Source organism: Penicillium chrysogenum (genome assembly GCF_028827035.1).
Source record: "Penicillium chrysogenum strain IBT 35668 chromosome Unknown utg000002l_segment0_segment0, whole genome shotgun sequence".
In the NCBI taxonomy this organism is placed as follows: Eukaryota; Fungi; Ascomycota; class Eurotiomycetes; order Eurotiales; family Aspergillaceae; genus Penicillium; species Penicillium chrysogenum.
This window is the reverse complement of record NW_026622750.1, coordinates 4,179,409-4,206,950: the sequence shown is the minus strand read 5'-3', so window position 1 is coordinate 4,206,950 and position 27,542 is coordinate 4,179,409. Positions and strand designations below refer to the sequence as shown.

The window sequence follows — 27,542 nt, the reverse complement described above, 5'->3', positions numbered from 1 at the left end:
GGAACGTTCTAGAAGCTATTCCTTCTGTCCTGCACCTTCCTCGCAAAAAGTGTACTCTCTTTGAGCCCGACCCATCCTCTCCCTATCTGCTCCAACTCGATGGCCAGTCTGCCAATTCTAGCAGATAGTTTTTGAAATCAATGTCAATTGTGTAAGGACAAGATCGTAGATCTAAACAAAGTCTCCACTTTGTGCATTAGGGGCCGAGAAACCGACTGGTCCCGGCCAACCCACAAAGTTTATTTCAAGCACCCAGTGCATCTTGACCATTACTCTAGCGACCGAGAATATTTACGAATAATGTTGTTTCCTTCTACAATATACTATACTTCGCCTGCGTGAGATCTTGGAGAGAGTACCCGATTCTCCCTCTGAATTCTCGGACTCTGGGACAGATTCAATCACGCGAATCCAACAAGCAAGTGGAGCAGAAGCCTATAGATAAGCTTTCGATTAAGTTCAAGCTTGGATCCTTCTAACAACCGCATTCTCTCACCGAGAGCCTTTCCATGGTTTTTCGAAACTCAATTGAGAATTGATTCGGATTCGGCTGCTGATCGACGGTCCCACTCGCGATTCCATGGTCTGTGTGAAAAAAGATTGTCCTCATGACTTGAATCTGCCAGTCTTGGGCTGACTCGGAAAACCTTTGCTTCTCGTCAAACATGACTAGGGAGTGGTTCGAAGATAAATCATGTGCCTCAGATTCTACTCTACGAATCACTCTGCCTTCGACCACCCACCTAACCGAATCCATTTGAAAATTGGAACCAAAGATATTACCTCGAGCTGACAAGAATTAAGTGGGTTTTGTGATCTTCCAGGGAGCGCTCTTGCTGGTCCAACCCGGACCCTTACTCTGCGATACTCCTACCAAGCAGACAAACGAATCAAAGGCTCGATGTTGTCAAGCTGATTCGCAAAGCAAGTCTTGACGATACGGCGAAGGCAGATGAGACAGGTGAACTTGGGGAGAACTTAGATTTCATTTCCCTCGGCATGAATCCAGAATCAGAGCATCAGAGCAACGCTCCCGAGAAGACCGCCAAAGGGCCAACAAGCGAGGAAAATGTGTATTCTGCCGATCCGAGTCGAAAACGAATCCGGAGGGGTGCGATCAAACGCCATATTAAGAAGACCAAGAAGCCTGCAAGCAAGTACAACTGCGACGGTTCAATTATCAAGGAGTGGAGACCACCGTCTCAACAGACGGGTACGCCTTGGCTTGAGTCTACTCCGTCTTCCTTGCAAATAGAATTTCAGTCAGTATTTCCCCTGTCCTTCTGATCGCTATTCTTTTCTAAACCCGCAGTAGATTAGATCGCGAAATTCTCAGCTTTTATGACTGGGCCAAACCACAGGAATTTGAGAACATTGTCCGCAGAGATCTCGTCGAACGATTGAGTACTGCATTCCAACCTCGATATGGTGGCATTGAAATCCATACCTTTGGCTCTTTCGCCTCTGGTATCTATCTGCCTATCGCGGATATTGATCTGGTGCTACTGTCCGACAAATTCAGACGCACAGGAATGTGTTCATTTGGTGAGAGGAAAGGAAAAATTTATGCAGTTTCGGACTTCCTGGAAAGTACCAATATTGCTGTTCCTGATTCGATCGAGTGCGTTGCCCATGCTCGGGTACCGATCCTGAAGTTCGTGGACCGAGTGACTGGGCTGCGTGTTGATCTGTCCTTTGACAACAACAGTGGGTTGTTCGCCAACGAGACGTTCCAAACATGGAAAGAGCAGTTCCCCATAATGCCCGCTATTCTGTTAGTTGTCAAGCAGTTTTTGCTGATCCGTGGCCTCAATGAAGTCCGGACTGGTGGACTGGGAGGCTTCTCCGTCACTTGCTTGGTCACAAGTCTACTCCAGCATCTGCCCAAGGGACATATGCAGCTCAACGCTGGCAGCATTCTCATGGAGTTCTTCAATTTCTACGGAAATAAGTTTCAATACAACCAGGTAGCAATATGTTTGGATCCTCCGGGATATTTCAGCAAGGTGGGATGGGTTGAAACGGTACAATTGTGCACTAGCTGACTCATGTACCACAACAGAAATCATTTGGGAACCCCGATCGTCTCACTATTGAAGATCCAAACAATGCGGACAACGATATCTCTGGCGGTGCAAGGGCGATCGACCTGATTCTTGGCACCTTCGCTAGGGCGCATACCACCCTGAAGAATCGTATGGAACACCTCGCACTCGTCCGAGGCCCGAGCAAGAGCATTCTGGGGCCGATCATTGCAGCGAACTTCGAAAAATATACTGAACAGCGCAATCAACTTCGCCGGGTCTTCATGGCAGAAAAGAGATTCGCTGGGCACAGAGTGCCTCCCCCCACCGCCGTTAGGACCTTATCATGTTAGTGGAGTGCATTCCGCTCCCCCATCGCTACCCGTCGGGCCACCGCTTATACGCACTCCCGTAACCTCAGTGCAAAGAACCATCAATAATGCAAGAAAGTCCAAAGACGCGGGGGCCGAGCCGGAAGTCATTTCCGATGAATATTCTAGCGACACGAAGCTAGTTAAACCCCGCAAGGCCCGGGTAGGACGACACGCGCGTCGGTGGCGTGCCGCAAGAATGAAATGCCTCAGGCCTGATCTCAAGAATCTCCCCAGCTCCATCACTGTCAAACAGGCTCTTTGGCACGGCGGCTATGCTACCAACGGGGAAATGAAACGTGACTTGAGCTCGAGGGAACGGAGCCAAGCCGCGGTCTAAGTGGTTTTCCCTGCATCGGACCCGACATCCGCAACGACTTTCTTTTGACTTTTGTTTGTACGATTAGTTTGTACGATAATGTATAACCTTCACATATAGGTGGCCGGCAGTGTGTTGTCAACTCTTTGCGGATGACTACCTTTGATGGCGGAAATCCGTGCTTGCTTACACTGGGTAACAATCTTGTTTCAGACCACTGCCTGTTTCCCTCATGAGTACAAGGCAAAAGGGGCTGTGTTCTGCCTACGCATGCGGCGTACCTAGTTAGCCAATTTGCTGCGTCGGTTCCTGTATTAATGTACCACAGTGTCCCGGTAGCCATGCAGGCGGAGCGCGAGTCCATTCACCTGAGCCTCTGTCGCTTCCCGAAGATTTCACTAGCCTTATTCACTTTGATGTTCACTTAGTTTCTTTGTGTCTTGACTCGGCCCACCCAACCCTTCGTTTGGCCTACAAGGGGGAAAAGTGTTGAATCAGGCTAGACCCCATAACAGGAACTATCGGTAAGCTCAGCTGTCAGTGGTTGATTACCACTAGAGCCCGTTTCGGAGAGCATCTACAGAAGAGGAACTTACTAAGAAGCAAGCCCCTGAGACTGAGTATGTATGTAACAGGCGGACGGATGTACTTAGAAAGGACAGCTGTTTGGTGATAATCCATTGCTACGTACGAGACCTTACCGATTCATCCATCGTCGACAAGATCCACTGTCCACCATCTATTTATATCAACTTCATCACACATTCTTGATCCAAATTCATGATACGTCAGATTCAAATACTGGACACTGCTTTACCCCGACCCACACGACTTTCTCTCATGAAGATCACGATAGCCAGTCTGCCAGCCTATATCTGTCTCCGCCACTCGCGAACGAAACATTTTTGATCCGACACCCCCAAACCAGCCTCGTTGTCACCCTCAAAGGCGACAAATGATGCCTCCACCCCCTCGGCATCACCAAATTTTCACGCTGAGACTTCATTGCTATCACAGCCTTTATCATAGTAATATGTACCAGAATTAGTATATCATATTAGTTGGCCACCGTTCCTTCAACCTCGCAATGTAGGGCTCCAGCCGATGAAATACTGCTAAATTGTACGCTCTGTTTGCCGGTACAGACCTTCGAGCCGCAGTCTTGGCAAAGAAGCTTGGTGCTTGAAGTTTCGTCTTGACTGTGTTCGACGGCGCTCTGACTTTGGGGGTCTATCTTCCAGGAACTTCAATAGACGCCGAAGCTTTTGTGCGCTCGAAAGTCCACCGATACAGAGAGAGAATTCAATGGCGACGCGGGTCATGCGGAGGAGAGATTCACGATCCTGTGAAAGACGGTGGACAGCAGCGTGGCGGATGCCGGAAAACAATCTTTGCCACTTTCGTATGGTAGTAGCGGCTTGACGACAAGAGCTACACCGTATCTTGTCCCGATGTACCACCAAGAATCTGAAAAGCCTGTTTAGCTCTAGTTACTCTGGGCATGTCCACCCAACCATGAGAGACTCCTCCAAGAGCCATTTGTGAACGAATCGAAATGCATCGAGTTCGAGATGTCGCTGTATGTCTTGGAGAATAAGATTTTATGCGCGGAAGGGATGCTTGTCATTGGAACTCCGAGAAGTGAGTATAGACCGTGTAGGACTGTTGTTCGAGCCCGTAGATTAGTCGGCGCGCTCCTACATTTCGTAGCTTGGACTTACTGAAGATGGTATTGGTCTTTCCCCGGTAATATTCAATCAATTATTTTACCAATCTGAGGGCAGCGCGTTAGTAGCAACTGTCAAACCGGAGGAACTGATCGAGAGTTCTTATCGCTTATTCACAGGCTGAGCTAGCCTGGTCGAAGTGTCTCCGGTCACCTACTGACTTACTGTAAAAGAAGCAGTGCTAGTCTCAGGCCGGCTTTGTTTGTTGTTCGTTATATCATTCTGGTTCCACTGCATCGATGCAATTGGATGCGGTTGCACATCACACGATTGGCCGCCGCGCGGGATATCCTTGGCTGTCCAAGCTTGGTCTTTCGGCAGCTTTGGCGCCTGTACATGGAATCTTCCTTGTCGCTGGCGCCGACTTTGACGCCTTGGACTTGTCATCCTGGAAAAATTGAGAAGACGATGGGTCTCTTGGATGGGAGAGCAACTGAAATATTAATCGGACTGGAGTTTGATAAATAAGTTTTCGTGTGTCTGGGCAAATTAAGTGGTATAGATTACGACGCAAATTTTGTAATTAAGCGCTACTCGCCTCTGCTGTGTCCCGGAACAAAGACCAGACAGGAAGCCGGGGGTAAGATGATTGGGGGAAGAAACGAGACTCTACTGAGCGCCGTTTTCGGAGTAGAATGCACTGGCTCGACTCTCACGCCTAGTCATGATGTTCATTTACCGAAATATTGATTGAACAACCAAATCTACCGAGGGAGTTGAACCGCTGTTCTATCTCCTCACGAGTCAAATGAATAGCGCTGAAGTTGTCGGAAGCCGATGGTTATACAAAAAATTCCACATCTGTGGGCAATTGCGACAGCAATACACATACATTTCACTCAATTGTCTCATATACCACACGGCCAACTACAGCTGGTGACAAATGACGCCCCAATCCTATCCCAGCGTATGCTCAGAGCCATGAGTATCAAAGTCTCAACGAAGAAATATCACTTTCGAGGGTATCTTAGCACAGGAAGGGCGCTCCTGTTGACTGCAACCCACATCATGCTCTCGTGAGTACTCAAGTCGACCCTGCTGCCGTTGGGTATTCGGCACGGCAGCAATATATTGAACTTGATGAATTGGGCTAGCAAATCAAATGATTGGGCCGTTCAAGAGACTATAGATTCATGAGAAATAACAGCATTGAAAGACGGTAACTGGACGTATCCACTTCGGGTAGGACCTTACAGATATCTCTGTGATCATGGTCGAACTATCTGTCATGTTCGCTGCTGCGAGCATCCAATCTGCAGGATCGCATCGATTCCAATTCCATTTTGAGGCTCTTGACTTCTGTTCCGAGGGCCTCAATATGATCTTTGTTCTTCATACTTTGAGGGGGATTTCCTCCGTTGCGACGACCTTGCCGTTCGTCTGGCTTAACTTTTCCGCGAAGTGACCTATTGTTTGTACGTATCAGTCCTACCGCTAACAAGCTGTCGCGTTCGAAGTGAGCCTTCATGATTGCTACGTAACACACCTTTTTCGCCGGCTCGGCCTGCGTAATAAATTAGCAAGAGGACAGGGGTGCTGATGTTGGGGCGGCAACGATAAAGGAAACTGACCAGCTAGCTATGGACTTTTCCGGCGAAAATGGCACGGATTTCTTCAACGGGCCTCCTGAAGCTGGCTCAAATCGCACTCTTTTGAGTGGTCTATCCTCAAGTCTATCTCGGCGGGGAGAAGTACGCTCACGGTTCTTGAGTATCGAGCAACGTATCTTCTGAGACGAGACTGTGGGCTCCACAGAGACTCTGGCTCTGTCGGAAGCCTCAGTTGATTTTTGAAGTCCGCAAGCAGGGTGTGCATGCGGCTCTCAGTAGACGACTTGTCCGGTGGTGTCATTTGGAAGAGGTTGTTGGGTTGAAAAAAGAAAAACGACTGACAAGAGCGTTTTCGTTGATTAAAGTTCGCAAGGAGCAGGAGATTGAGCAGGAACGGCTCAAGTTTGCGAGAAAAAAAAAACCTAGGGTGTATGCACAGTAGGAAATTAAGATTGAAGCTCGCTAGCTTGTCATTGGGAAGCTAGTCAATAATTAGAGAAGAAGCTAGGTGTGGGAACTGTCGAAAGCTAAAGTCGGTCACGAATGGATGGAGCCTCCGAATGGCGTTACGGTGACATCGTGCTCTAGCATCAACACTCACATCAACACTCACCATCAACGCTCACCATCAACACTCACCATCAACACTCACCATTGTTGATTGATAAGTGATGCCTCAGTGTTCATATTATGAATGGGAGTTGATTGTGTGTTATTGTTGCATGTTGTCTAAGATACAAGTAGGATGGTGAATAGGTATATATGTATGCACGTGATCCCAGCCTCATTATTATCTCAGCAACCGGGATATTTCAACAATATGAGTGTTGATGTGTGCTGATGTGAGTGTTGATGGTGAGTTTTGATGGTGAGTGTTGATGGTGAGTGTTGATGGTGAGTGTTGATGGTGAGTGTTGATGGTGAGTGTTGATGGTGAGTGTTGATGGTGAGTGTTGATGGTGAGTGTTGATGGTGAATGGTCGGGCGGTGAAAAAGGTGGTCAACGTCTAGACCTTGCCGTCGGTCCATGCCACCCTCAGATTATGTAAGTTTCCTGAATAGGGTTCAACTTTTGGAAATCTATCACTTGTCACCTACCCCCAATAACCACTAGTATAGCAGATAATTGAACATAATAAAGGTGAATCCTATTATATAGTATAACTAATATGTCGTGTTTATTATAAACTTACTGATGCGACTGGTAGGCATTATATTGTGAGTGGTTTTGTAGGTTCAGCATCTTTTGTTGTCAAATATATACTTAGACGCAATTGTTGTAGTTCAGAGGTATGAAATTGTGTTTTATTCTAGAGGGAAAGATGAGGTTATATATACAACACGGAGCCAAGTTGATTTACAATCAACTTGGTTGTCTGTATAGACATTTCGGAGCTAATTCCGATGAAGCGGCTTGCTTCCTGATCTGCACCAGCCTCATATCACAACAGCAATTAGTCGCATCACTATTGATTTTATTTCGCAAGCCATTTCTAGTCCCATTCTGTCCACTCGGAAGCGAATCGTTTCCTGATAGAGAGCTTGCCATTATCAGGAATCCAACACCAAACGACTCTCACCAGAGTGAGTCGCGCGCGCGGTTAGTGGGATCCCAAGGGATGTCTGTCGAGCAGAGTGTGCAGAACGGCCCCCGTCGCTCGGCCAGACTAGCAGGGGCTCATTTACAGTATCACGAGACCCTTCTGCCTCTACACTTCTTCGCCAACCCGCATGAGCAGATTCTATTCAGCGTAGGTGATCACAGTTTATAGCGGAGATGTGACGGAGATGGGAAATCAACCAAGCGACGGCCAGTTCCACGTGACCACACGTGACTAGTCACGCGGCATTCGGACTAGCAATAGAGAGCCTAGCCGAGATGTGGAGCTTTGGAGCAAGCTTAGCAACAAAATGAGTTAAATTCTGATCTTTAAATCCCTCGGAGCACTACACAACCGTTTCATATCTGCAAGTGCTAGATATCAATGCACCTAGATATGTTATCCGCCGCATGCTTCATTCTAGATTATAGATATGTCTTTGCTCGAACCCGATTGCCGGTAGATAAAAGCACACATGCCTAACAGCGGCGACGAAAGAAATACAGGCAACAGGATCAGCTGAATGGAGCCTTGTGGAGCGCCAAGAAGGACCTGTTGGCAGAAACCACAGCTCGCGGGCCGGCAAGTTCTCGACAATTATATCCATTCTGCCTCTCGACGTATCAAAACCAGCTCGTGCATATATTCCATCCACAAATATTGTGCTGGGAACTGATACACTGATCCTGGAAACCCCAAAAAGAATTCTAGGAGCTGTGTATTGGTAAATAATGGTACCCATAACCTCGCCTGCAGGTCAACAAGCAGTGGTTGCGCAGGAGTATATCCCGATCACAACAGCAATCTCGGTAGAGCCTGTTAAGGAGCTCTACTGCATTGTCGGAATAATTTTACTTTCTTATTTTGACCGACAACGCGCCCAAATAAAGAGACGGAAGCTATCAAACGAGCCAGAGTCTGCGGCAGCTTCTTTGTAGTGGCGGCCTCATGTTTCGCTCATGAGTCAATGAGCGCACCAGATCGGACATCGTATGGTTATTACAATAATTGGTATGCTCATTAAGTGGCAAACTTGCCAGTACTTATTGCGTTGCACAGTGGGAGTTCCACGTACATGGCCATGTAATGATCACTCGCAACTTCTATGCGACCAGCATCTAGTTGACGCTGCAAGGAGCATGTTGGCCAGATGAAGAGAGATAATCCAGTGGACTTGGTTATGGTTAGGTATGCCTTTCGCCTAGAAGATTGCCTTTCAGCACGGCGAGTCGCTCTCACCCAATTCTCGGACGATTACTGGTACGGCTGGTTTCGGTCTCGGCGTTCTAGCTTTACCTGTCTTACCGATACTATAGTCTAATATAGTCTATAAGTGATACTATAAATAGTACACCGACTTACAATATTGTCATCGTGTTTGAATTTCGTGGCAGTCCGTATATTGGATCATAAAATGATCTAAAGATCAATATCACTAGCTAGCCGAGCAATATTCAGTAGCCAGCGGAGCTGTTGGACATCACTATCTCTATTTTGGTGATAATTGTTGTATTGAATCGCCATCCTTGGGTAGCCAGCCTTGGTATGCAGGAGTTGAAGGAAGGGTCATTAACGGTTGTTGAGAGTCCGTATTAATGTTAAGCCCCTGGCGTTCATCACGCCTTGTTTGAGATTGCGGTCAACGATAACGCCATGTTGAAGTAAATCTCGCAGGCGTTTGATCATTGTTTACCCAACGGGCTTTTCGTCTATCAACTCCCTAGCATTGTAATGAAACTATCCAAGGTGTAATCTAACGCAGAATATAGCAAGGTTCCGTTATTCAACGTTGTCCGTGGGGTGGGGGACATTTAAGTCGTCCACACTTTTCGCCCTCTGAGATTAAAGCGTGATTCTGTGGGAATTCCAAAGGTCAAAGTTTGCTACCACCAAGTCGATTATTGCCTAGCTGATCATAACTCCTTGGATACTTCTACCCGGCATCCCATGCTTGCACCCAGACTAATTAGGCGTGGCACACGGACAACACATCTATAGTGCTGTGTCGGACTTTACCGCTTGTTACTTCCTTCGGCTGTCTGCAAAAGATGTCCGTAAATAAGTTGTTTATGGATGGGAATCCACAGACGGAACAACAAATCACACCACCATCCTCGCAAATATGTGTTGATAATGATCTGGCATTCACAAATGGCATACAAATGCTCTTCCATGAAAGCGGCGAACTAAAAGCCAACGGTGCTCCTGGCCCTGCCGAGTGGCCTGGCATGGAATTTCATCAAAACCGTGGGGGCCAAGATATTTCTCAGGCGTCGCCTCGCTCGGTGCAAAAGCACGAAGGCAGTTGGGATGGTCATTGTCATGGACAAACAGGTTGCTCGATTGATCCAGGTTCCATCTATTGCGGATCAGGACCTGTAATCTGTTGGCTCGGATATCTGCCTACGTCAGTGCCATCCAACCACTTCCTGCTAGGGCCATCTCCTGAGTATTTTGGCTATGCGCCGAGTTTCTTTGAAACTTGCCTTTTCCCAAACCAAGCGAATATCAATTCTTCCTACCTATGGCCGCTTGAGGCACTGCGCCACGACAGCCAGAATACTGTTGCGAGACCCTGCCAGGCCTTCGGGCAGCCTGTCAATCTTCTACATGGCTCACAGGATCCGTCCAATTTGAGCCTCGGGGGTTCCGAGACCAACGTCCCTCGACGGCAGTTCAAATGCGGTGTCCAGGGATGCAAGAGTCATTTTAAACTTCGAAAGACCCTTAATCGTCACATGGCAAGCCATTCAGGGGAGAGGCCTCATATCTGCTGGGTACCTGGGTGTCAGCGCAGCTTCTTGCGTCGGGACAACCTTAAAGCACACTATACAACGCACGGGAAACGTAAGGGCCGCAATCGCTATGTGGCTACCCTGGATAAGACAGCATCCGTCTATAACCCTGAATTCTGTGGGCAGCTAACTTCCGAAGGATGGCCACTAGACCACGCTGGCAAAGACTGATCCTGGCATCCGAGACGTACGATGGCGCTCCCCTGTTGCCAAGGACGGGGCAACAGATAGGTTTGAATGCAGTTGAAATTTGTTTCCTCTAGGACGTTTTTGAGCTACAAGCCTACAAATACCTTACCACAGTCCTGTAACCCTCCACCTGGTCTTCTATGAACAGATTTGACATATGTAATATTGAGATGAGCAGAGTCAATACAAGCAATGCTTACCATGTTCAAAGCTATTCAAATCGTTTGATAATCGCAATATCATATGGCATACCAAGGAGACCGAGGCCAGGGTGGCCCAGATATTCGGACAAATAATTTATGTAGATTAAAGAACAATACTCCAACAGTTAGATCACCCCTATCGGTTGTTATCATGTCATATCTACCAGCCACAAATAGCTTTCTGCGAACGGAGGACCTAGTGACCAATTGGAGAGATCCCTGGTGAAAAAGACATGGTTTACGAGTAGGTTGTCTGATTCCCCGACCTGGACTCCGTCTAAAGGTATAGAGGAGCTTGTATGGTTATTTGACTGATAGGTCACATCTCTAAGGAATATACCAACTTTCAGATGGATAGTCCTAGGGTGGTGCAGCATGCTGGTCCCGCGTGGGCGATCAGGGGACACAGTCCATTGTACAAATCCGATGCAGCTGAAGGAATTATGCCAGAGACGACTTAAGCCACATAGGGAGCTAGATGTAGATATTCTGCGTGGGTAACACTCTTCAAGGCTTGAGAAGCAGCGGGGTATCTATAATACGTTACACGCTTACACAGAAGCAATGTCGGTTTTCCTGAGGCTATTCGATTTCTAGAAGCGGCTTTTGTGTTCCATTGGCAGAATAACCATGTCAACAGATGCAGTTATCCGTTCGCAACAAAGTAGTGAGCACCCTCCGCCACATCTACTACCTTTCCGGGCTTCCACGCCTCATTTTGTCATTCTTCAAATATTATCATCCCGCCGCAAAAATATGTACCAGTGTCATGATAATCAGTACAGATCCAAACGTGGCTTCACCAACAGCTCCATAGTACATGACTGCACAGTATGGGAACCTGTCAAAAAGCCCAAAGGCAGATCGAGATCGGTGAGCGCTGCTAGCGATAGAGCCTGCAAAAAAGTCGACGGCTAAGCTAAGAACCACTTGGATGCAGCCGTAACAGATTCGAGCGTTGCGGTCCTCTTGTAGCAATCGCAGGGAGACCAAGAAGACTGTGGTCACAAAAAAAGAGCCCCGGAGGCCATTTCCAATTATAGTAAAATCCCCAATATATGGTGTGCTCATAGTTTAGCTTTGACCCACGCTACGCTAGCACTTCCCACAGTCATCGCAGCACCCCCCAACTGTGCAGCCCCGTTGACAATTACAAGGCCACTCCCTCCTGCACCAGCACTCTGCCCTACGGACATCGCGCTCCCAGCTGCAATATTTCCGATCCAACCATGAGCGGCAGCGGCTGCAGAACCTATACTTCGTAAAGAAGGGTCATTCGAGCTTCGGGGCGCGGGAAACAGGACTCATTTTATTTCTCCTGCAAGGTTGCACATACCCGCCTGGATGCCGCCTGCTGTGAATCCCATACTCGATATAATTGGGGCTGTTGCGAGGCCAGGGGCAGCGAGAACAACAGCACCAGTAGTGCCGACGACCGCGCAGGTGGCTAGAATAGGGTTCTGAGCACCCCAGCTGGCTGCCTGGCATATTTAAGCACTAGAGATTAGATCCTTCCCGGTACATGGAAGTTGTATACGAACCTGAGTCGCCAAGTTGGCGGACTTTACAAGGGCAGGCTTGCCGTAGGTTACGACAATTTCTCCGCCTTTCAACCCTGCGTGCACAATTCTAGCGCCTCCGGAGATGACATCCCCCGGAGAAACATTTCGGAAAGTCAATGTAGAAACTGCTACATAGGAGGGAGGCCTTTATAGAAACTGCTACATAGCAGGGCAGTCTATGTAGAAACTGTTACATAGCAGGGCAGCTTCCTAGAGGCGGTCCGCAGAATGCACAAAAGAGCCCAATACAATAGTGACTACGAACATAAACGCATTTGAGCCTTCGAGCCTTTGATGAGACACAAGATATAAATAAACTTCCGGCACAACTTTCAAATGACATATCACTCTAAATAGGAAGCTCGTGGGCGTTAAGCGGACGCCAAGCACTGCCCTATCTCCGGGTTAAAACCGAACGACTCTTATCAGAAGAAGCAAGCCTGCTTGGGATAGCTTTGAGGAGGGAAAACCCGTGGTCCGCCCCAGGACCGGTTCTATCAGAAGAAGCAAGCCTGCTTAGGATAGCTTTGAGGAGGGAAAGCTTTGAGGAGGGAAAGCTTTGAGGAGGGAAAGCTTTGAGGAGGGAAAAACCGTGGTCTATCCCAGGACGGGTTCTATCAGAAGAAGCGAGCCTGCTTGGTATGCGCCTAAAAATAGTAAGTGAATGATATGGGCATACTTTTTTTGCTTGCAGCACACTTTGGCTATGCTACTTTAGGCAAATATACTCTTTCAAGCTGAAGGCCTTTGGTCTGGCTTTTATGGGAACCTTGACCGAGCTAAAAATAGATCAGGGCCTTGTGGATCTGAAATCGTCCAAATCGTCTCCACACTGACGTAGCACCGTTTTCTCCTTTCTCGAGAAGCCTTTCTTTACGGTTAGAGACTGCCAGTGTGAGAGTGGTCGTGCCACAAATGGTGATGAAGCGTCCAGAGAAATTATTTTATCTTCCTCGAAGTTTATGTATGAGTTGACTTGTTGCGGTAGTGGAGGTGCGTGGGGAAAGCCTATTGGATGTCCAACTTCGCGATTCAAAACCGCCGACTCTGCGACCACCAGCCTCTCGCGGTCGCTGCTTGGAGACTAGAACCTTCTATTTAGAATTTCCCCCTCCCTTCCTTCAGGCGCGCGCGCCTTGTCCCCACCTTGGCCTTAAATTGGTCGCTCCCCCCAGTGCCCTCTTCCGTCTCCTTTGTCCCCGACGTTCGCCCCCAGCTTTATCTTTCCCTGCTCAGGTGCTGCGCACCTGGGCGTCCCATCCTTTTTGTACACTTGCCTCCCCTCCCCACACTCGTTTTTCCTTGCCTCTTTATTGTTTGGTCTGCGCTAATAAGGGAATTACAACATGTCCCAGGAGGAAGGCTTCATGCAGCAATGACATCTGAGCCATATTGTTCGATATTGACAGATCCCAACGACTCATCCTCAAATGAGAATTTATCGGGCTATCAGCAATTTGCAAGGTCCGAAGGAGTAAGTACCAGAGCTCGGATATCATTAATAGATTGCTGATTATTGTCAGTTCGCTGCTTTGGTTCGATATAACCTCTTAGTCCTTCAATCTCTTCCAGAGGCCGAGAGGCAGGATGTGGCCGCCAAAGCGGGTATACCATCGTTGATGCCAACCATGCCTTGTCTCGACATGCCCGGAAATCAAGTCTTATTAGACTCGCAGGTTAGAGAAAATGACGGTGCATAGCCTGTTCCATTTCAACCTCTGCTTTGATTTGCTACGCAATTTAGTCAACACCGCATGTACTGACTTGATCTCTATAGATCCCTCGACCGAACCCACTTCCTGGATTGAGTTCAGTGAGTTCACCCACGATCTCGGTATCTCGCCCGTACCTTCGAACTCGGAGATTAATCCGCCAAAACCACAGCCTCTGGAAACATACTCGTATCCAACCCCCCAGTCCGTTCCCAGTCCAGTTGTAGGAACCAATACCTTGGGCTCTGATTTCTCCACTCCGGCGGATCTCGATCCCTCCCAGTTGTTAGATGTGCCAATACCCGCACATTTGTACCCAACCCAGTCCTCATTCGATTATACACTGCCACCGACATCTGGCTTAGAGGGCTCCACCCTACATAATACGTCCGAAAATGTGGATGGCATTGGCATGGGACCACCACTGGCAGAGTCAGCGGTCTTTATCTCCCAAACTGCTGAGCAATCTTTAAGTCCACATATGGTTGACAATCCGACCGAGGAAAATCAGTACGCTAATCCTTCTCTTTCGCTTGAAGCCTTGCAACATGTCCAGGCCCCTGGAGTCATACCCATGCACCATGCTCAAAACATGATACTAATGTTTCCGGATTTGAGTCCAAACAACTTCAACGAGCCATGGAACTAGGTGACCGTCTTTTCCCCCAGGACTTGGCCCACTTGGAAAGTCAAGTAAATCACTGGCAAACTGAACGATTGTGGAGTTTCGTGGGCTTTGGCGTCTCACCAGGCTCTTCTGCGAGACACAGGATCGCCGGAATCTGCCAACGTATCAAGGAGAAGGGCAACCCAAACGCAGAAAACTATATGAGGATTCGACTCGCAAAAGTCCAAGTCAGCATGCTCTATGAGACCATCTGTAATGAGGAAAAGAATAGGCGTCTCAATCTCGGACCGAGAAAGTTCACTACCCATGTTCTTAACTGCATCGAGGCAGCCATTACAAATCCTGGAGACCGACGCCTTCCTGTTCCCAGAAAGTCACATGTTCGCGATGCTATCTTTCGATACAAGCAAGTTGGTAAAAAATGGTCGGTGTGACAAAATCTAAGTATGACGTTGCTTGTTGGCCAAGACTGTGGAAGGATAATGTACGTGCTTCTATAAAGTTCGAAATTCCCTGGCTAATATCATACAGAGAAAATGGCCAGTTCACCGAGATGCAGGTGAAGGCTTTGATGTTCCATGTTTCCGTAACTCGGCCTGATGTTATCAGTCTCTGTAGCAACTTAGAACATGCTGTCAGCTATTTTCTGACCCATAATCAGCTGCCAGCGCGTCCCTCCCCCGATGATGTTCGAACAATGATCGGAATTCACAATTCAACGACAGAGATCGTAGATTAACATGGATGGACAGGTCGAAGATTGCGCCGTTTTGTTCAGATGAATATCAAGTCTGATTTTGGCTTGGAGAGTTGGAGTTCAACCAGGATTGGGCCTGCGCTATTTATGCGTTTGATTTTGCTTGGTCGAACTCCTTTCAGTTATCTGCAAATAGAAGATGAATCAATTAGTCCTGCCTTACCGCGTTCGTGTAGTAGATCCTGTCACTCACTGTAGTATCCCAGGAGGAATGGGGAGCTCTGGGCAAATCGGCCGTTCAAGGACGAGGAGTGTTATGCTAGAGAAAGGCAAATGAAAATTGCTGGAAGAACCCGATGGTCTTCACGGAAAGAATATTTTCTGGGAATATACCTCAATGCACCGCCAAGAGTGGAGTTGAAACTTGTATATAGCAACGAGAAGCACACGGGAAAGGAGCTTTGTTAGGGTACGGAACCACCGATTGGATTTAGCGGTCCGAGGTAATTACTGTGTGTCCATTGGTCGGACACCCTGTTGGCGGTTCAGAATCGCGACTCTGGAAGACTCTGGGCAACCGCGATTCCTCTTTGCATCATATGGGTCACAGGTATTTTGATCTAGATCTCAAGTGCATTATTCATCGCCTACCACCGAATTGAAGGCCACTGCGGGGGACCCACTCTTCAGCTGATAAGCCAATGACACCAGCCCTCACTGGCACAGCGTGGTCTCTGGCTGAGAACCGTCGTGCGCATTTCCCGGTCGCTCTAGACTATCCCAAGACTGGATTAAGCCTAGAACGATTGGACTAGGAGAGAAATAGTACCAAGAAGCAGCTCATATGACGTTTTCCTTTCTATGTCGCCGGGGCTCTTCGGTGGGACGTACTGTGACTGATTTCCTCTCAAGAGGATTCTCCCATGAGTAGAGACCGCTTTTGAGAGGTCTCTTATTCTCGGCCTTCCAAGTAACCCTCACTCTTGAAATGAGCTATCTGAAAATAGTCTGTTGTCAGCGTCCTTTTATGTTACCACTTTCAGGATACTCTACATAGCTCTATCATAGTGACAAAAGCAGTCTCTCATCCCAGTACAACTCCTATTAGATTTCTCTCGGGGTGCCATACGTCTCATCTGTAGTACGCTCTTATTTCAGGCCACATAAGTCTACGCATGTCCTAAGAGGGGTATCTCATGAGCGCCTAGGATCCCTTCCAAGTAAATTCCGATGACCCGAGAGGATCGAAGCCCCAGTTCAGCATATGTTTTGTCATTCATATATGTTATTCTTATGCGTGAAAATCTCTTGTGTTGTGTAGGCCCCGATCGCCGCAGACACTCCAGATGATCCCGCTCTGCGCGCAGCAGCTTGACATTGGTCCAGCTCAGTCGAAAATCATAAATAACAACCAACACCATTCCCAAGGCCAGTGTACCTCCAATTCCCATGAGCACAGCGGCAATGTGGTTACTGTAACTGGTAATTCTCTTAGTCGTACTGTGATAAACAACGGCATGGTGGAGGGACACCATAAAATGGATACAATTACTTCAAGGAGCGATTGGCAGCGAGCTGGGAAAAAACGCACGAAGTACCGTTTAAAAAAGAAAGTGGGGGAGTAACAACGGATCAGAGGAGCCAATGTGTGATTGGTTCCTGGCTACTCCTCGCTCCACCTTGGAGAAGCGCCCCAAGCAGGCTTGCTTTCTTCTGACAGAGCCCGCCCTGGGACAAGACCACCTTGTATCTTTACTCGTAATATGTTGAATACCACCTACCGACATCCCCACGTCAAGCCACAAAGTCGTGAGGATGATGGATTCTTGCCACTGGATGGAAAGGATCTTAATTCCCTCACAGATGAGGCTCTGGTAACCCTTCTCACAACGCATCGAACTCGGACAGGTCTGGGGGTGAGATAGGGCGTGGTATTGGTATGGTAAGCTCAGCCCATTACGGTTAGTTACGTCACAACAGCACGTCTAGTCATCTTCATGTAAACCAATCATCGGCTGGATGCGGAGTCTGGACCGTTGAGGCGTCACTGCGTCATTGGTGGCCCCGCGGTCTTGCCCTTTACCCTGGAGATCAGGCGAGCCGGAATGGAAGGCGACCCCGCTGACTCGTTCCAAAAATGGCCTGAAAGTGGGGTTCGTGGGAGAGTCGCTAGCTAAACGTCCATAGCGCTGCCAACTGCAGGATTGGATCGCCGGCTAACCTAGAGAGTTAAGCAAGGGTGGGAGTGTCCGCGATTTGAAGTTTCACGGTTTGGAGTTCGCGGTTTGGAGTTCGCGGTTTGGAGTTCGCGGTTTGGAGTTCGCGGTTTGGAGTTCGCGGTTTGGAGTTCGCGGTTTGGAGTTCGCGGTTTGGAGTTCGCGGTTCTGGATAGTAAGACGTCGCCCGCCTCCACTAGGCATCTTATGCAACATTTAAGAGCCAATCATCCCCGTAATGGCCGATGTGTATTGAGACCTGATGGCTCAATCAGGGACCATCAGCATTAAGCAAGCAAGCCTTTTCCTGGCAAGGGATAGAGCAGGTACGTCTTTACTTGTCGATAAGGTCCGTTGGATAATGACTGCATGATGTCCAACCCCCCAAAGCCTAGAGTATACAGTAGCGTGTTACGCAGACAGACTGACAACGAGATAGGTAAGCCTATTCTCTCTATTTGGGGAAAGTTTTCGCTGACTACTAGCTTCGTTATGCACCATCCTCACAGCGAGATCATAACGCAAGTTATCCTTCGAAGCAAACGGCTTTTATTGGAGGACGGAAGGACCGAGTGATGCAATTAAAATACTCGTCTTGCTACGGTGACTGTACTTTGAGGATTGGAAGGAGGACCGAATTTATCTATGTCCATCCAACCCTCCTTCACATTTGAACCAAAAAAGCGAGCGGAGATAAAAGGCAAATATTGGATCCTCCCTCTCCCCCCCTCACCTAAGGAGATGTTGAAAAGAGGGGTTATGCAGGTATGAGTTGTCCTGCAAGACGTTAGAAGATGTCAGATTTACAAAAGCACAAGGCAGTCTTACTTACGTCCCTCTTATCAAAGAGGATACCTGCCTGGCGTATCCAAAATTATCTTTCCCTTCTCCGGACAATCACATCCACCCATCCATCCGTACAACCTTCCGCGTTAGAAATACTTTTACTGCTTTAAGGATCACGAGAGCTACAAATTCTACAGCTGTCTACTTTCACGATGACTCACCGCGGAAATTGGCGATCTCGGGGCAATACGAGCAACCGAGGAGGACCCAACTGCTTCAGAAAGCGCAATCAGTCGGAAACATTCTGTGTGCACTTTCAACGTGGCACGTGCCACTACGGTGAGAGGTGCAGATTCTCGCACGATGTGAATAAGGCTTCCGACTTCAGGTCAAACCCGGCTGCATACCATCCCACAACCCATGATCTGGACGCTCGGAATCAATACTTCGACTGGAAGAGGTTCCTGAGAAACGGGATATCAAGATCTGTGTATTCTCTGATGAAACAAGAGGAGCTCCTTCAATTCTGGAACGGGGCTCTCGAAATTCTGGAAAGCGACAGTAGAGAGAATCATCAGTTCCTCGCCAAAGATCTTGTGAATGACGAGCTTCATGGATATGATTTTATCCTGGCAACTGCGGAGGCGCACAATTCTGAGGGAATTATTCCAGCTTATGATGAGCCGTTCCTCGAAGTCATTACCCATCATTCTCTCTTGGACTGTCTTTCTATCGAGTCATATGTTGGCACTCTGTACACATCCTTCGGTGGCACGAATGGAGATCGAGCGATCAGATATCTGAGTGATGTCTGCCAGAGCCTCATGGGCAGAGGTGAAGAAACCAGCGAATCTGCCTCGGTTATTTCACTAGACACGGTGAAATTGCTGTTAAATGCCCTTTACCAGCTCTTGTCAAGGGTCCGACGCGCTCGATTTCACGATGAACTCCCCTTACTGCTCAACCTAGCCCGCGAACTGGCCTCTAAAATAACGGAAGAATGCTCGAAAGCCGACCTCGACGGACTTCAGAGCAGAATAGAAGTCATGCAGAGCCTGGTAACTAGCGCAAGCCGCAACCTTGTTACACCCAGGGTGCATGAGGGAGATCCCCAGAGGACTAGGCCAGTCCTGTCGTCTTTTCCAATGGATGTGCAAACACCTGGCGGGAGACACGACAACGACCTCGCAGATATATCCGAAATCCTGATTCTTCCTACTCTTGGAGAGATTGTCAACATCAATCCAGAATATCTACCCTCTACCAATTTCCTACAACCGCACTTTCTCGCCGACCCTTTGCAAAGATATATTGATTCAACGTTCCGACTGCTACGCCACGATATCTTTGGCTCAGCGAAAGATGTTCTTAGGGGTCTGCAGCAGCAGACTGATTTAACACGAAGTCCTTATCTATCAGGCAAGGACAGCGCGGCACATCTCTACCCGGGGGCACAAGTTCAGCACATATTTATCAATGATAGGAATGAGCTCGAAGCAACTGTATCCTTTTCTATTCCACCACAGCTCCGCAAAAGGACCCCCAAAGAGCAATCCAAATGGTGGGAAGACTCTAGTCGACTTGATGAGGGAAGCCTCATCTGCTTTTTGACGTCCCAAGGAACTCATAGAAAGCTTATCTTCCTCGAAGTGACCGTGAAGAATGCTTCCAAAAACCAAACGCACCAGAACAAGAGCAGTCTTGTGTCTGACAGACATTCACCTAGTATTACGGTCAAACTTGCGGCTTGTTTACAACATGAACTGATGTTCCTGGGCCAGCTTTACAGTGAGAGACTCACTGGCATTCTGGTTGAATTCCATGGCTTGATCCCTGCCACGTTCGTCCCTATCCTGGAAAACCTGCAACAAATCCAACGCGAAGGGGATTTGGCATTCCGAAAGTGGGTCTTGCCAGACTACAAGAGTGATGAAGATCGACACAATATCCCCCCACCGGCATATGCGCGTAAACCAGGGTTTATCTTTCCCCTGACTTCGATCGCAACCCCTACCGCTGACAACGTTGCATTGGATCCGAGTACCCCTGAGTCCGTTGACACCTTGAAACTGCAAACTCAGACTGGTCTAGATTATGGCCAGTGTCATGGACTTATCGCAGCTCTCACACGAGAGTATGCCCTAATTCAAGGCCCACCAGGCACCGGAAAGACCTATTTAGGTGTTAAGGTTGTCCAAGCTCTGCTTGAAATTAAGAAAAATGCAAACCTTAAACCGATCATTGTGATGTGAGTAGTGAGTTCATGCCTTCCGGTATTCTTACTTACGGGAACCATAGGTGTTATACCAACCATGCCTTGGACCAATTCTTAAAGCACCTTCTTGATGTAGGCATCCAGAAAGTGATACGCATTGGTGGCCGCAGTCAGGCCCCCGAGCTTGAAGGCAAGAACCTTCGCGTTGTCAGTAAAGACTTTGGGAAGACGAAGGTAGAGTCGCAGACCCTCGGCAAGTCCTACGGGGAACTCGAAGCCCACATGGAAGATGCTGGATATGCAATGAAACCTCTACACCAGTCTCAAAAGGGCCTATCTTGGGCCGCTATGGGGAACTTCGTGCGCAGAAAATGGCCTGCTATACATGAGCAGCTTGACCGACCGGATCTGGAAGGGTTCACAACTGTCACGGATGACAAATTGCTTCATTGGCTTGGGGTCAAATCGATGAGAATCCAGAGAGGTCAGAACGAGGATGAAGTTGATGTTGTGCGCTTGGAACGCTTGACACGTGCTGCCCAGGAAGATATTCATACTCTCACAAAGCCGGAACGCCAGATTCTTGCAATGGAGTGGTTCAAACAGTGGCGGGAAAGCGAAATTGCCCGGATTTTTGAGGCCATTGATCACGCCACGAGCCTTCGCAACGACATCAATGCAGTCCATGATGAGGTCAATCGCCGAGCCCTGATTCAAGCAGATGTGATCGGAATCACGACAACATCCCTTGCACGCCACATCAAGACATTGCGCCGCTTAGGATCAAAGGTCATTATATGCGAGGAAGCAGCAGAAGTGATGGAAGCCCACGTCATCTCAGCCCTCATGCCAGGTGTTGAGCACTTCATTCAGATTGGAGATCATCGACAGCTGCGACCCCAGATTCAAAATTTTCACTCAGTCTTGAATCATCCACAGGAATGGCATGGCAGCTAGACAGAAGCCAGTTTGAGAGGCGCGCTCTCGGCGAGCCAGGTCTCAAGCCTGCCCCTATTGCACAGCTTAATGTACAGCGAAGAATGAGACCCGAAATCTCGCAACTTATCAGGAGGGTCTATCCCAAACTCGAGGACCATGAAAGCACCACAGCTTTACCCAATGTTGTTGGAATGAGGGACAACCTCTTCTGGCTGGACCATCAATGCGAGGAAGACTCGAGAGATGACGGCAGCCGTGTCAAGTCTCATAGCAACCAGTGGGAGGTCGATATGGCTACTGCTCTTGTTCGGCATCTTGTTCGGCAAGGAGAGTACAAGAGCACGGATATTGCCCTCTTAACCCCATATACCGGGCAGTTGCGGAAGCTCAGGACATCGCTTAGCAACGATTTCGAGATTTGCCTCAGCGAGCGAGACCTAGAAACCTTGGCTGCAGATGGGTTTGAGAAAGTGGAAGATGAGGATCCAGAGTCAAATAGTCGCAAGGCACTTGAGAAAAAGACATTGCTTCAGACGCTCCGCCTTGCCACAGTCGACAATTTCCAAGGCGAGGAGGCAAAAGTGATAGTGGTCTCCCTAGTTCGCAGCAACAAAAAGCGCAAGGTTGGCTTTCTGCGCACCGAGAACCGCATTAACGTGCTCCTCAGCCGGGCTCAACATGGCATGTACCTCATCGGAAATGCCGAAACATATCTCAATGTGGAAATGTGGGCCGATGTCCACTCTCAGCTCTCCCGTGCGAATGCAGTTGGTACGGAGTTGGCTCTGTGCTGTCCTCGCCATCCAGATACGCCTATTCTATGCTCTGAGCCTCACGACTTTGAAAGGAAGAGTCCAGAGGGTGGGTGCAGTCTCCCGTGCGACCGACGACTTGAGCCATGTGGCCATCAATGCCAGGCCAAGTGCCATTCGACGGTCATGCACGACGGCTTTGCGTGCGGAAAGCCTTGCCCACGTATCCGATCAACCTGTCACCATGAATGCCCTAAGCTTTGTGGTGAAGATTGTGGCCTTTGCTTGACGAAGATTCAAGACGTTGAGCTTCCTTGTGGTCATATCAAGAAGGTCCTCTATTGCCATCAGATGTTGAACCTGGAGCTCATCAAGTGCGATGTTGAGGTTGAAAAGACTGTTCCTAAGTGTGGCCATAAAATCAAGGTTGGCTGTTTTAAGGATGTCACGTCCCCGATCTTCCGTTGCCCTGAGCCATGCACCGATATCCTCAGCTGTGGCCACAACTGCAGTGATTGCTGTGGAAATTGTCTCCAGGAAGTTGTTGACGGAAGAAGAATAACCAAGCATCCGAAGTGCACAAAAATATGTGACCGTCCACATGGTGTTTGCAACCATAGGTGTCCCAAGGAATGCCACGATGGGGAAAGCTGCGGTTCCTGCGAGGCAAAGTGCGAAGTAAGACTCACAATCACCCATTATCTCATCATTATACAGAAACACTAACCATGCCATAGGTCCGATGCTCGCATTCAGCATGCGACTCAACTTGCGAAAAGGCATGTGCACCATGCATCGAGAAATGCACCTGGTCCTGCGCCCATCAAGGCTCCTGCTCAATGCCTTGTGCGGCACCATGCAATCGACTTCCCTGCGATAAGCGATGCACTAAAAATCTTGAATGCGGCCACCAGTGTCCAAGCCTCTGTGGGGAAGATTGTCCAAACAATCTGTGTCAAAAGTGCGGCGACAAGAGTGATGCTCGTGTTGACTTCATCGAAATGAAAGACTATTCCGAAATCAACCTCGATGAAACTCCGATTATCGTGCTTGGATGCGGTCATTTCTTTACAAGTGAGTCGGTTGATGGATTGGTTGGCCTGGATCAAGTATACACAAGGGATAAAGATGGAAAGTTCGAAGACCTCCGCGATCTCTCTTCTTCTCTCGCCACAGCCATACCCTCGTGCCCTGACTGTAAACAGCCCATTCGCCAATTTGTGACGAAACGTTACAATCGTGTTGTCAATCGTGCTGTCATGGACGAGACTTACAAGCGGTTCCTTGCCAAAGGTCGCATAGACCTCGCAAACCTTGAATCGCGTCTGAATGATATTGAACACAAGCTCAACTCCAAGGGGGCGTTTCTGCTCCCTGGGAACGCCGCTGCAAAGCTCAAAGCACTTGATATAGAGGCCTTGAAACTTAGCAAAACCATGCAGGTCGAGAACCAACCGATGAAACGGCTCATGGATGCGATTACCACCAGCCAGAAACTGGAACAGGACGAAATTGCCTCCTTATCAGCCAGAATGGAGGCAACGAATCTAGCAATCCAGGAACCTGATAGTCAAATTACTCTCGGCGCAAGGCTAATTCAGATGAAATCCCAAGAAATTGCAATTAGCCATTTGTTTAAAGTTGCGGAGTCAAGAAAAGATCCTCCAGAAGCACGGCCAGGTGTTACCAAAGTATCACCAATGTTGACTCGGGTGTTGGAAAATTACCGAGACTTGATAACTCAGGCGCATGAACGAAGTCTCTACCGCATCGTCATCACGGCAACCATCTCATTTGCGAAAATCGCCCAGCTGGACGCGTGGTATCGCCGCACTCATCCAGCAAAAGCAACATCGGATCTGAATCCCAAAGAAGCTGGCGCCAATTCTGGAAAGCCCGAAAATCGCACTGAAACCATCCGCGATCTCCTCACCACTGCGTTAAAACTATGCGACGGACTGGGGAACTGCCCCGAGCTCCAAGAACAGGTCCAGGAAATGACCCGTCTCTACGAAGGGCCGCGATATGAGACAGTGACTTTAGAAGAATTGGAATCAATCAAGACGGCCATGGTCAGTGGGCGAAGAGGAATAGCGACTCACTCTGGGCACTGGTACAATTGCGTGAACGGACATCCGGTGAGTAAATTTCCCTAGTCTCGATCTGTCCACTGTCCCAAGTTACCTTAATGGGACAACTTAGCTAACAATATTTTCTAGTTTGCTATTGGAGAGTGTGGTATGCCGATGGAGCAAGCTAGATGCCCAGAGTGCGGAGCACCTATTGGAGGTCAAAACCACACGGCCGTTGCGGGTGTATCTCGAGCGCGGGAAATGGAGTAGATGGGAACCATATTGTGTTTCGATTATGGTAGGAAAATACATGTTTTCTTTTCTTTCCCTGATGGTACTGCACACGAATCTAAACTCAAATGTTTTTAGACAGTTTATCAAGCGTCTGTACCTTATCCTAGCTGTCAGGGATATACATGAAGTATACAGGATGTTTGGAGAAATGATCTGCGGGACCCACATGGCGCATATGGGTTCCCCTGAACGCGAGGAAGCCTGTTCCTGTTGCTTCCTCGCGCTACGTCTTGTATCTAGAGTCGACTATAGCTTTCGTTAATATTGACTACTCATCTGAATACGCTGTCCTCATCTACGGATACGTGAGACCCTCACAAATAGATGCTGCGTTACTGGGAATAGATGCTGCGTTTCTGGAAGTAGACTGGGATCTATGAAACCACATGCCAATCGATCGATCAATTGATTCATAGTCTGTCCCAGCCTTTTGGAAAACATTCTCAGCCACACTCGGATAACAGCAAGACTATCGTTTTATGGGTCTGGCTCCATAACCGTGTGTATAAATAATTACGCACGTGGAACTGAACAAGGATGGGAATTATAGAAGATGAGAATTCGTGAAGCCTCAGGTAGCAAGACTACTGGAAGACCAGGACAGTGGTTTTGAATGAGCTTGTTCTAAACCGCGAACTTGAAAGTATCCTTTAACCCCAAGTAGACCCTCGGCCACACGATAGTGGGGAACTTGTGGTTCTCCGGGTTTGCGTGGTGGGGGCTTCTTACCGTACGCACTGGCAAAACTGGCTAATTCCCAAGAATAGATCGTTTTTGGCGGTCTTTCTGAGGACAGGGCTCATGTATTTGAGCAGAAAGCAGGGCTCACAAAGGGGGTTGCCGTAATATTTATGTTGTCGCACATTTCACTTATACCTTGGCCTTTAAAATCATGCTGGCACTAGGATCGCCCCCTACCCGAATGATCAACGGTAGTTACTAAATGGCCTCAACGGTATCGGGGTCATGCGCAATAAGATGAATGGTTACTTAAGACGCTTGACTACCCAACGTTTCCCAACATGGCTACTTGAACCAAATCTTGTTGGACCCAACTAATAGAAAGATCTAAGAGCTCGGTCGGCTTCCCTCACCGTATGTCATGTGCGGGTAGCTTCCTATAGCTGTCATATTGAACAATATCTTTGATATTTCGAGGAATCACAGCGCATTGATCCGGGGAGTCGATTGACCAAATCTCGAGGTATTAGACTTCTCCAAACATACCTTGTCAGTAATCCTGTTTCCTAACAACATCCAACACCAGGTGGGCAAGCTCGTGTATTGTATTGAACTTTGGATTTAGCTAGCTTCGAGCTTCCTTGAACTTGACTCATACTATTGCTTTACTAGTGTGGACTTATATTCATCAAGATGGCCATTTTCATCATTCAGATATTTTAATTAGAAGATGAGATAGATTCACACAAATCAGGGGTGATTATAGGCAATAAACATGCCTGCAAACATCGAAAGGTTCTTTCGATGTACATAAAAACAGCAGATATTGAATCTACAAGGTTATCGTTCAATTTGTTCTGGCAGGATGAATATTTCGCAAAATGGAGAAGTGTTAATTTGGAATAAAAGCATGCTATCTAAAGTTTGTAGAAGTAGTTGGGTTTCCTGGCCATGAGGACAAAGTGCAGAGCTAGACTAACCAGAATGTAACCACGATACTTCAGTTTACGTATTAAGGAATGAGGCGGAGTATGATATCATCGTACTCTGTATGGAAACAAACGAATTTAACACTGTAGTACGCACTATATCGCGGTATCAGTATCAACACCTCCTCCCTTGCACTCGCATCCTCTGCAGTTGAAGTTCGAGAAGAACATTCTCATCAACTTTTTTTTAAGAACCGCAATAGCAATTGCCGGTAAATCCGTCAGAATTGCGATACTCTCATCATTGTTCAGGAATTCTTGGGCGTGGCATGAAATTGCCTTGATTATGGCATCCCGAAGCTCAGTCTCGATAGGTGGAAGAGTTACCCAGATCTCTGGCACAACAAATGGAAGTCTCTGGGCATTTTCGTCAATCCAGTTGATGAGACGATTTCTTGCAAGCTGTTTTAGTGGCGCAATGTCAAATTTGTCGGCTGCCATAAAAACTCCGAGGTTGTTCCACAAAACTGCGTGGGAATCTTCATCTTCGACTGAAACAGACTTTTTGTCCTCAATGTCTGGAATGCCCGTGTCATCATAATCTCGAATATAAAGGAAAGTAACAACTCGTTGAATGGTTGCTAACTCATCATCAGGTAGGTCGATTTGCGATGAAGCAGCCTCCTTGCGACAGTGTTAGTCATGGCCACCAGCCTTGGCTTAGACGGACACTAATTTACCTTGAATCCTCCTTTGACTGCAGCATCGAAAAATGATGACTGGCAACAGACTATGGCGCGGTGTACTGCGAACTTACGGCCTTCGCATGATATCGTTAGGTCGGAGTACCTACCTGATTCCAGGAGGCTTTGCAAGAGCGGTTGAAGATCTGGAAACCCCATATTAAATGAAAGTAAATAAAATAAGATGAGTAAGACAACGTACAGGGTATCGATCATCCGATGGCTTTATAATTGCCCAGCTATTCGTATTCCTCGAAGGTATATGACGTCAACACCACGACACCAGTGTAACGTAAGTGGAAATTCCGGCGTGTCGTGGCCAGATGATGCTAGGTGTGCTTCCTTTAGGGGCCGTTCCGCTTTGCCTTACTGTTCCGCTCGCTCTGGCCTTTCGATGCACATAACAGAGGAAGCTGGAAGGCTCGAGGGGTCGCAGTTCCAAAACCGCCAAATACCCGTGTCCAATCAGCCTTCCGGAGAGCCACAAGCTCCCCGCTATCCTGTGGTCGAGGGCCTACTCGTGAAGTTAAGAATACT

The 27,542-nt window shown here is 48.1% G+C and overlaps 9 protein-coding genes across 9 annotated transcripts; 6 read left to right on the top strand and 3 right to left on the bottom strand.

Moving 5' to 3' along the window:
- Positions 1-882: 882 nt before the first annotated feature.
- On the top strand, positions 883-2,735 carry N7489_004902 (uncharacterized protein; the record flags this gene model as incomplete). Its single annotated transcript, XM_056710654.1, is given in 4 exon segments — positions 883-1,262; positions 1,316-2,006; positions 2,063-2,372; positions 2,383-2,735. Coding segments are annotated over 4 exon segments (1,734 nt in total), but the record flags the coding sequence as incomplete, so codon positions are not given.
- Positions 2,736-6,055: 3,320 nt separating this feature from the next.
- Positions 6,056-6,292, bottom strand: N7489_004901 (uncharacterized protein; the record flags this gene model as incomplete). Its single annotated transcript, XM_056710653.1, has 1 exon — positions 6,056-6,292. One exon carries the CDS (start codon positions 6,290-6,292, stop codon positions 6,056-6,058), a length of 237 nt encoding a protein of 78 aa, XP_056569074.1.
- A 3,348-nt stretch (positions 6,293-9,640) lies between these two features.
- Positions 9,641-10,558, top strand: N7489_004900 (uncharacterized protein; the record flags this gene model as incomplete). The annotated part of the gene is made up of 1 exon (XM_056710652.1): positions 9,641-10,558. One exon carries the CDS (start codon positions 9,641-9,643, stop codon positions 10,556-10,558), a length of 918 nt encoding a protein of 305 aa, XP_056569073.1.
- Positions 10,559-11,846: 1,288 nt separating this feature from the next.
- Positions 11,847-12,146, bottom strand: N7489_004899 (uncharacterized protein; the record flags this gene model as incomplete). Its single annotated transcript, XM_056710651.1, has 2 exons — positions 11,847-12,031; positions 12,116-12,146. 2 exons carry the CDS (start codon positions 12,144-12,146, stop codon positions 11,847-11,849), a joined length of 216 nt encoding a protein of 71 aa, XP_056569072.1.
- A 1,570-nt stretch (positions 12,147-13,716) lies between these two features.
- On the top strand, positions 13,717-14,702 carry N7489_004898 (uncharacterized protein; the record flags this gene model as incomplete). The annotated part of the gene is made up of 3 exons (XM_056710650.1): positions 13,717-13,815; positions 13,865-14,033; positions 14,119-14,702. 3 exons carry the CDS (start codon positions 13,717-13,719, stop codon positions 14,700-14,702), a joined length of 852 nt encoding a protein of 283 aa, XP_056569071.1.
- Positions 14,703-15,127: 425 nt separating this feature from the next.
- On the top strand, positions 15,128-15,420 carry N7489_004897 (uncharacterized protein; the record flags this gene model as incomplete). Its single annotated transcript, XM_056710649.1, has 2 exons — positions 15,128-15,165; positions 15,213-15,420. The coding sequence occupies 2 exons, from the start codon at positions 15,128-15,130 to the stop codon at positions 15,418-15,420; spliced, it is 246 nt and encodes an 81-aa protein (XP_056569070.1).
- A 1,721-nt stretch (positions 15,421-17,141) lies between these two features.
- N7489_004896 (Aminoglycoside phosphotransferase) lies at positions 17,142-17,418 on the top strand (the record flags this gene model as incomplete). The annotated part of the gene is made up of 2 exons (XM_056710648.1): positions 17,142-17,294; positions 17,368-17,418. 2 exons carry the CDS (start codon positions 17,142-17,144, stop codon positions 17,416-17,418), a joined length of 204 nt encoding a protein of 67 aa, XP_056569069.1.
- Positions 17,419-18,592: 1,174 nt separating this feature from the next.
- On the top strand, positions 18,593-24,628 carry N7489_004895 (uncharacterized protein; the record flags this gene model as incomplete). The annotated part of the gene is made up of 6 exons (XM_056710647.1): positions 18,593-20,628; positions 20,679-21,516; positions 21,564-22,693; positions 23,024-23,132; positions 23,249-24,424; positions 24,506-24,628. The coding sequence occupies 6 exons, from the start codon at positions 18,593-18,595 to the stop codon at positions 24,626-24,628; spliced, it is 5,412 nt and encodes a 1,803-aa protein (XP_056569068.1).
- Positions 24,629-26,418: 1,790 nt separating this feature from the next.
- On the bottom strand, positions 26,419-27,164 carry N7489_004894 (BTB/POZ domain-containing protein; the record flags this gene model as incomplete). Its single annotated transcript, XM_056710646.1, has 2 exons — positions 26,419-26,946; positions 27,003-27,164. The coding sequence occupies 2 exons, from the start codon at positions 27,162-27,164 to the stop codon at positions 26,419-26,421; spliced, it is 690 nt and encodes a 229-aa protein (XP_056569067.1).
- Positions 27,165-27,542: the final 378 nt, after the last annotated feature.